The sequence below is a fragment of the Rattus norvegicus genome, chromosome 4 (genome assembly GCF_021556685.1).
Source record: "Rattus norvegicus strain SHRSP/BbbUtx chromosome 4, alternate assembly SHRSP_T2T, whole genome shotgun sequence".
NCBI lineage: Eukaryota > Metazoa > Chordata > Mammalia > Rodentia > Muridae > Rattus > Rattus norvegicus.
In genome coordinates this window covers 64,755,353-64,765,000 of record NC_141537.1, presented here as the reverse complement: position 1 = coordinate 64,765,000, position 9,648 = coordinate 64,755,353, and the positions used below count along the sequence as shown (strand labels likewise).

Genomic DNA, 9,648 nt, shown 5'->3' with positions numbered 1-9,648 from the left:
CTCTAAAATGAGCCTCTCTGACTGGGGATCGCTGCATGTCCCCTACAGTCTAAAACAGACCCCCAACCCAGGCAGAGTACCGCTGCTCACTGCCAGTACATGGTATATGCTCAGACTGAGAACTGTAGGGGAAAATAGCCAACAGTTCTTGCCTAACAACTCTTTGGATCGACATCTAAGCCAGATGTGGTGATGCAAGCCTCGAGTCCTGGCTACTACAGAGGTTGACTTGGGAAGATCACCTGAACCTGTCTGAGATCAGCCTGGCAACATAGTGAGACCCTGTCCCTCAAAACCAAACCGAACCAAAACGAAACAAAACAACTACTGAATTAAATGTATTGAATTATTATTTCGAAGCAAGAGAATTTAACTGTGCCTACTTTAAGTCAGTGAAGCCTGCTTATATTTCAATGGAAAATTTAAATGTTAACACGAGGATGTAAGTCCAATGATGCCGGAGAAAGGATGGATTCAAGGTCATGCTGGTCTCCCTAGAAGAGTCCTAAAATAGATCCCTGCCCCAAAGGCTATGAGAACACAATATGGAGCCCACCTTGTGTGTTATTTTTTTTTTGGTTCTTTTTTTTCGGAGCTGGGGACCGAACCCAGGGCCTTGCGCTTCCTAGGTAAGCGCTCTACCACTGAGCCAAATCCCCAGCCCCTAGCCAAATCCCCAGCCCCGTGTGTTATTTTTAAATCTTACTTCTTACCAAACCATTTCCTTCCAGTGGATATATAGCAGATGCCCCAAAATCTTCATACATTGCAGACCTGGGTTGAAGTTTAGGATGACTGCCCCCAGACCCCATATGTGAACCAATCATACACACACTGTTCTATTTTCTGCTACCCCCAGGAGCCACCAGGGTCTCCACAACTTAACTCCAGCTTTATGGCCTGTGAATCTGACCCCCAATGCTATGGTCAAAATCAACTGTCACGCTCTACACTGTGCTGCTTTAAGGATCATCGGAGCTGGGACTCTATCAAAGCCCGGGGTCTGCCTGCATATGTCATCCAACCACACACCCAACCCGGTCCTTCCAGCGAGCAGCCATACTTCCACACAAAGATGGCTGCTCTCCTCATTGGCCAATGTCAGCATAGCATCTCCCAGGACTGTATCCTGTCATCCTCATGGGTCTAAGTGTCTCTTGCCTTGGCCCTGGGTCTTATTTGGAGTTTTCATGACAACGAGTGTCCTCATGACTAAGCACCTCTTTCCTCCCCTTCCAGGAGGCTGCGTGTGCTTACGTGCTGCTTGTGACCGCTGTGTACTGGGTGTCCGAGGCGGTGCCTCTTGGAGCTGCAGCCCTCGTGCCTGCCTTCCTCTACCCGTTCTTCGGCGTTCTCCGATCCAGTGAGGTTAGACCCCTCATGATCCAACCCTGTCCTCAGGTCTGCTTTGTATCTGCTGATCCAGACACTGAATTCTTCCCCTTCAGCCCCTTACCTTCATCTCCTTCAACGTGCTCAAAGCTTGCCACTTCCAGGAAACCTTCCGTGACTAAACACAGACAATTGATCCTTATATTAGAACTCATTACATAGACCAGTGTGGCCTTGAACTCAGAGAGTTCTGCTTCTGCCTCCCAAGTACTGGAACTGGAGGCATGTGGCACTATGGCTTTCTGATTTGTACCTATCGGAGACAACAGTTGGTCTGTTTCAGTGTCTTCTATGTCCTTCCGACTACACCCCACACAGGCAGGAAGCAGGGCTCCCATCTGTTGGACTTTCCCTCCTATAACTGAGCTCACATGAAGGAGGTACTCAGTTGTTGACAGGGGTTTTCTGTTTCCCTGTGTCCTGGCTTCCTTCTTTCTTCTCTAAGACAAAACCACACATTCCCGATTCTTCCTCCCCAACTCCAGGTCACAGTGTGATCCCTTTGCCTGCAGCCAGCCCTCTCTGCTCACTTTATAACATTCAGCAAAGCTCACACTGAAAACATCCTGGCCACAACCCCAGGTTGTGTTTGATGAGGAAGACTGATGTGGACAGGAAGATGCAAAGGAGGCAAGCAGGGAGCAGGTGACGGAGTCCTTCTAAGAACCGCTGCTACATTAGGAACGCCATGCTCACCTGCTATTTCATACAGAACTCTCAGGAGTTCTAGGAAGTGGGTATCAGTGGCTCCAATCTCCACAGGAGGCTTAGAGAATTAAACAACCCCAGTCATACAGTAGGAAACAGCAGGCTGTACCTATGACATTACAAAGCCTGTTCTTTTATTCGCTCTACCAAACAAAGAAAATCCCTAACATATAAAGGCCTTTCATAGTGTTATCAATTGCTAGGAACTGTGGGCATCTCTCTCCGAGCTACGAGGAAGAATGAAGCTGGCCCACAGGCTGCCTTAACCCTGAACAACAGAACATTCTCTTTCCTTCCCAATCGGTCATTTATTCTGCTGGTTCTTTTTTATTATTATTAATTATTTATTTGCTTTACATTCTGATAGCAGCTTCCCCTCCCTCCTCTCCTCCAGTCCCTCCCTTCAATCTCCCCTTCCTACCATCTACCTTTTCTCCCCTTCTCCTCTGGAAAGGAACCTTGGCGTTCACCCAGCCTTGGCATATCAAGCTGCACTAGGCTCATCTTCTTCTATTGAGGCTACACAAGGAGCCCAGGTAGGGGAAAGGGATCCAAAGGCAGACAGGGCAGTCAGAAGTAGCCCCTGCATGAAGACCCAGTTGCACAACTGTCACACATGTGCAGAGGACGTAGGCCCATCCCATGCATGCTCTCTGGCAACAGAGCATTCTTGAAAGTTTCCCTGACAGTTGTATTTGGTCGCTGATAGAACAACTTCTCTTCTATGGGATAAATTGTGTTAGTTTGCCTTAGATTTATTTTTCCTTTTTCTATGAGAGGTCTAAGTCATACCCTAGGGAAGTCATGAGCAGGTTCTTGTCCTCACAGATATGTATGTAACGTGGATAGAAGAAAGCGGCACATACAAAACCCAGTCAGTGAGACAGCTGCTCCAACCTCCCCCGCCTTCTTTTGGGATCGAGAAAGAGAGATGGGCTTCTTGTCTGTGTCTAAAAGAACGATCCACCTTAAAGACAACTTTTCCTCAGGAAAAGTGTACAAACTCATTCTACATGTGCCTTTTTAAAAATTGTGGAACCAGAACTTCATGGGAGGAGGGAAAGGGGAAACTAGACAACTGCTATCACAAGTCCTGCCCCTTTGCATAGACATGAGGGCCAACCTAATAGGAAGACTCTTTGGAGGCAATGCCTTGGGGAGGGGGCCTTTTAGCTCAAAAGGAATAGGCTTCGTATGTGATTAGGAATTGCTGTTTCTGGGAGGGTGGGTTTAAGAAGACCTATTTTATTATTTGAGGTCGAAATCTTACTCCACCCATGTCTTTAGCTGGTTTGGACAGATCTATTTAGCAATTGGGGTTTAGGAAACAGTTTAGTCCAAATACAGTCTGTGCAGCTGACCTTAGCTCGGGTTAAAGGAGAATGCCAACAGAAAAGAGGGCATAGGTGACAGCTCCTTGTGGGCCAGCTAGCTACAGCAGAAGCACCCATTCCACACTCTCTAGGTGCTCCCTAACACCAACCTCATGGCTCACAGGGAAAAGCAAGGTGTTCCCGCCAGGAGCCTGCAAGTCACCTACACATTCTGTTCCCAACCCAGCTACTGCTCCACCCTCCCCTGGCTGAGGCTTGTCCTCCCCGTTCCTTCACTTCTAAAACCCTGTGACTCAGTTACACTCTGGTAAAAAATGTGTCTGAAGGCTTCACCTAAGAGTAGTTCCCTACCCTCCGAGCTAGCTTGATGCTTTCATCAAGATGATATGTACCATTTTTTTAAAGCGGTGTCTAGCAGATGTAGCCTTCTGTAGACACACATTCTCTAGGACTTGTACTGTCTCGGGGCCTGTGTATGTCCCAGTGCCCTGGGGCCTCCGTTCTCAGTTGCCATTGCTTCTTGGGGCTGGCAAGAGCCTGATCTCCATAAAAGCATGAGAATGGGGTCAGTCCAGCCCTGGGACCAGTGGCTTTCGTCCTTCATATCATACACGTGGGGTTCTGAGTTCTAAATCTTCCATTCAGGTAGTACCCAAAGGGTGATCAAAGCAAATACACCATTTCTGCCCACTCAAGTCTTATTTCTGCCACCCCCCCTGAGTTCCCCTCCACTGAAGCTGTTTATAGGAGTTAGCACACTGGAGAGAAACAGAGCCAGTCCAACGGGAGGGTGGGATAGCTGTAGATACAGACATAGAAAGAAATGGCTTATAAGAAACTGCCTCCACCATGCACTTGAAACATCCTACAACCTGTTCTGCTGCAGGAATCCAGGGGAGCACTGGGTGCGAACGCTAGGAGCCAGGTGACTTGAGGACCAGGGGAGCTGGTGGCCTAAATCCCAGCCCGGGAGCAGAAAATAAGATGAGAGGTTCAGGCCGCAGAGCTGGGGAAAGGGGCTTCTTCCCCCACCTGTTCGCTTTATGCCAGGCTCCTTGGAAAATGTCTCCAGGCACTGTGTTTTTTAATCTTCCAAAAGGAGCCACCGTTTTCTACCCTCGTTGTATAGAGGAGCAAACTGCAGCTCAGGAAGGTTAAGCAATTTACCCAAGGTTGCCCAGCTAGTAAGCAATAAAACCAAGTCTTATATCTAGGGGTGTGTGATTCTAAAACCTGAACTCTTGGTCCCTGGGCCATTGTACCAAAAGCTTCCATTTGGTTAATAAATGATGGGCACAGCACCTCAGCCTGCCCAGGGAGCGCTTCCAAGGGCGAGTTGGCCAGAACATCAAAGACCTGGATCCTGAGAAGCATGAGGAATGAAGGAACGATTTAAGGAGACATGTTTTCTGGCTTCTGTGTCTATAGTATGGTGGCCTCAATCCAAACTAACCAGTGACAGGGCCGGAAGGAGCGCCTCACCATAAGTACCAGGTGTAAGGGGAACTCAGGAGCTGGCTGCTGGGCACAGTCCTCATATTCCTGTTCCAGGAGGTTCAAGCCAAATGACCCGGTCAGGAACACTGGACTAGAGACGGACTCTGTACCTTGGCAGATGATCAGACACTAAAGTCCCCTTGACTTTAGGACTCCACCATTTAATTTTTGACTAGGTCTCTGTGTCTAGCCTAAACCGGCCTCAAGGATCATCCTGTCTCTGCCTCCAGAGAGGTGAAATTACAGGGTAACGTTCCAAGCATTCTCCCCATACCTCCTGCAGTCTTCCCCTGAGCATTGAGTAATACCTCCCTCTGCTGCTGTGCAGAACTCCATCCTGGATTTTAGTCAGTGTTTATGGTTCCTTTTGTTTGTTTTGGACTCCTCTGTGATTCTTACTGACATTAGATTTGTCTTTTAAAAGTCTTCTCACTCACCCTTACTACTGGGAAGCCCAGGCACAGAAATTACTTCTTTTTTTTTTTTTCAGCTTTATTAACTTGAGTATTTCTTATTTACATTTCGATTGTGATTCCCCTTCCCGGTTTCCAGGCCAAAATCCCCCTAGCCCCTCCCCCTCCCCTTCTGTATGGGTGTTCCCCTCCCCATCCTCCCCCCATTACCACACTTCTGATAGTATCTGCATGTTCTGTCTGTACACAACCCCTTCTGTCAGCATCTTCTCCCATCAGCTGTGCCAGTGTCCATGCACTGCAAGCCACTGGGCAAGCCTCACTCAGATTCAAGGTCCTACGAGGGCAAGAGAGATTGGGGGCAACCCCCACTGGGATAGCAGCCACATCGTGCTGGAGTCTGATGTCATCCATCTGCTTCCCTGCTGGCTCCCAGTCTTTCTGACCCTCTGGATGCCTGCCTGTTGTACAAACTCTGGCTTTCTCTGTTTATTCAACCCTGGAGGCATTACCCACCCCACGCCGAAGGCTCGAAAGGCCTCTCTTGCACATGGAGGCTGACCTTCCTCCTGCCTGCAGGCCTTTCAGGGATGCGGGCTTCGGGCTGCAGATCAGGTGGGCATCTGCCGTAAACTCAGCCTCCCTATCAGCCTCAGCTGAACTTCATATCCAGACTTGATGTAAAGCCGTGTAGACCCTGTAGCCTTTGAGGCTAACTTCACGTTTCTGTGGAAGAAAACAACTTTTCTCTGAGCCAACACCAGAGCAAACTTTACGCCTGGCCTCAGAGCCTAGCCCCTGCCTCAGCCTTCCTAATCTGAGAACTTCACACAGTCCCAGATCAGAAACTGGAAAGCAAGGTCAAGATCTCCAGCCATACGGAAGCTAGGCCAGCTTTGAGGATATCCATCCAGGTCTTCCTGCTAAGGAAGAGTCTTACATTTTTCTAACTTTTTTATTTTTTATTTATGCGTATGTGTGTATGCTGGTGAGTCTGTGTGCATTGCATTCATGCAGGTGCCCTTGAAGCCAGAGATTTGTCAGATCCCCTGGAGCTGGAGTTACAGGCAGTTGTGAGCCACCTGATGTGGGTGCTGAGAACCAAACCCAGATTCTCCGGAAAAGCAGAAAATTCTCTTTACCACTGAGCCATCTCTCCAGTTGCACCCTGCACCACCACCACCACCCCCGCTCTGGCCAAATATTTTTATATTTATATTTATATTTTCTCCTTTCCTTTTTTTTTTCTTTCTGTAGTTCTTCATTTATTTGTTGAGGGGTGGGGGAATCTTACTATGTAGCACAGGCTGGCCTCAAACTTTTAATCCTCCTGCCTCAGTTGGTATTACAGATGAGTGACACCAGTCCTGACTCAGTATCTTTTCTTTAAACCCAACCTTAAGACACTCAATATACAGAAGAGCAAGGCCTACTCACATAGGGAATGGGAGCCTAGCATACCAGCTACTTGGATTGATCCCTGATCCCTTCCTTTCTATGGCTACCCCCTAGAATTTACTGCAACAGTGTGTTCCCAGGAAGGAGGATGAGGTGATGAGAAGGAACTGGAGCCCCTGCAGGCATTCTCAGTGTAATGGCATCACAGTCTGTAGGGAACAACAAAGAGTGGCAGACATGGCTGGCCATGATGTCTTCCTTAGATGCTAGCCAGGGTGTGTACTGTCCCTGACTTTGACAGGGCTCAGTGCTAATGAAGAGCTAAATCAGTCATCGTGTTCTGGGTCTAACGTTGCAGATATGTCCAACCTGTGACCCTCAGACCTCACGTACCCTAAAATAGCTATGAATGAAAAAAATAGCTATGAATGCAGTCCAAAATAAAACGTAAACTGGGGGTTGGGGATTTAGCTCAGTGGTAGAGTGCTTGCCTAGTAAGAGCAAGGCCCTGGATTCGGTCCCCAGCTCCAAGAAAAAAAAAATGTAAACTGGGACTATGGTGACGGCTTAGAGAGTTAGAGAACTTTCTGGTGAGGCAAGGAGATTTGAGTTCAGATCTCCAGCACCTATGAGGTGTGGCCACAGGAGTCGGGAACCCTATTTACTGTGGGTGAGAGAAAGGTGGATTTTGGGAACTCGATGGCCAGCCAACCTGGTGAAAATAAAAATAGGAAGCTTCAGGCTCAGTGAGAATTTGGCCCACATTGCAAAGTCTGCCAAATTGGAGGTACCTACTCCGAGCCCCTCATGGGCACTGGGAGGCCCCTGTGCTGGTCTCGGTGTGACGGCACCTATCCAGCACCAGCTAACAGGCAAGAACAAGGAGTCAGCCATCTGTCTGCCCCTCAAGAGGATTGCCCCAAGAGAGATTCAAGCCCACATTCTTTGTGAGGAGAACAGCAAGATGAAGTTATATCTGGATTTCCATTCTCAGACTTCTTGGAACAGACCCACACTCTCCTTTCTCCCACTTAAAAAAAAAAGATTAAAAATTAATTAAAGTAGTACTTCATAGTCCTCTTCCCACACACACACTTATACATTATACATAGGGACTATGTCCCAAGTCTCCCCGTGGTTGCCTAGAAACATGGAACATCAAATACTAGATAAATTATGTTGTTCGGTGCCCTGCAGTTCTGCCACAGAGAGACAGAGTTCCCCTGTCCTTCTGGGGCTCAAGCCTACAGTCACCTTTATCTCACTCCACTCCTTGCATTAGGATCACCGTTAACTTTGAGTCACATGAACATGGGCACTCCAGTACGTCCGTGATTCTAATGACTGACACAGCTATTATATGGCTGGCAGAAGAATACCATATACAGGGTAGATACATGGGGTTAACCCATGTGCCAAATGGGAGACAAGAGAGTTCATACCCTTCTGCAAAGAGTAAAACCACAGAAAAGTAAAACTGCAGGGAAAGAGGTGTCCAGGTCACAATCAGTAGATTTGTGTTCAGGAAAAGTAATAGTTAAAACTAATTAAAGGTTCATCTGCAATTCCCTATCAGAAGACCAGTCAGCAGGCATCCTGTCCCCAGGTTGATAGCTCTTTGGGAGCAGTCCCTCTCACCAAGGAACCTGGAGTGACCTCTTCCAGGTCTGGTCTGTCCCTCCTGACATTTTCTTCTCTTGTTTCCTTCATTTGCTTGTGCTGGCCTACCAGAACCCTAGTCTCACTCCCCGCACCCTGGCTTTGAGTTCCTTTCCTTCTTTGATAAATACTTCACTGGTCACTTCTCAGGACCCAGATGTTCTATTATTTAGTGAGTTATGAATCTCTGCTGTTGCTATTTCATAGGCCAGAATGACCAATATGGGGTCCATTAGCTTGTCCTGGAGCCTGCAGCTCCTGGGTGAGACAGGTAAGAGTGAGACAGGGATAACAGCCACTGGCTAATCCCCAGAGCCCAGGCTCCCCACTGTACCCCTCTGTGATGACATCTTTTCGAGGGAACCCATCTCTTCTAAAATGCAACCTCCAAATACTTATTCACTCCGAGGTCAAGAGCGTGGTACTCTGAGAAAAGCCACAAAACCAAAAGGCAGAGAAAGCAGTGACTGCCCACAGATCACAAATCCGTGTGCTTTCTTCCCGGAAGGAGTGCCCCGTTAGAGCCTAGTGCTGCTAACAGGTTCTGCTGTTAAGTCTTCCAAGCCAGTGAGTACTAGAACTTGGGGAAAGGACGGCTGAGGACATTTGCCCCGACAGAGGACACTGCATGGCCTGAGAATAGACAGAAAATGTATAAGAGGTGGACAGGGGAAGGGAGGGTCAGTACTGACAGCAGCTAGTGGAGTGTGCTTGCTGCTGTGTGGGCATTGCTGGGCTGGGATAGGACCCGGGGGAGCTGTGTGTGTTGAAAAGAGGCTGGGAGAAGGCAAGAGCTCTAGTAAGTCAGGAAGCAAGTAGCACTCTATAGCCACCATTTTGTTCCTTTGTGGGTTCTTCTTTCTTCTACCCTTCTCCATCCCTTCAATCTTCTAACATCAGATAAGAGAGAAAAAAAGAATATAGAGGAAAGGAAAGAGATCCCTGAATAGAGTCAGGGGTTGGAAAGGGGATAATATTATACTTAGACTATTTCCTGCTGATTAGGGGTAATGAGTTCGTTGAGGCAATTTTGATCTTTGACATCAGGATATCTAACTACTGCTACTACTACTACTACTACTACTACTACTACTACTACTACTACTATTACTACTTCTTCTTCTTCTTCTTCTTCTTCTTCTTCTACTACTACTACTACTACTACTACTACTACTACTACTACTACTTTTTCTCCTCCTCCTCTTCCTTCTCCCCCTCCTCCCCCTCCTCTTCCTCCTCCTCCTCCT

The 9,648-nt window shown here is 47.8% G+C and overlaps 1 protein-coding gene across 1 annotated transcript in view; it reads left to right on the top strand.

The window, feature by feature from the left end:
- The window catches only part of Slc13a4 (solute carrier family 13 member 4), a 39,040-nt gene that overhangs the window by 4,614 nt on the left and 24,778 nt on the right, over nucleotides 1-9,648 (top strand). The window contains 1 exon segment of the mRNA NM_001412878.1: nucleotides 1,240-1,368. Within this exon segment, the coding sequence (NP_001399807.1) occupies nucleotides 1,240-1,368 (129 nt within the window).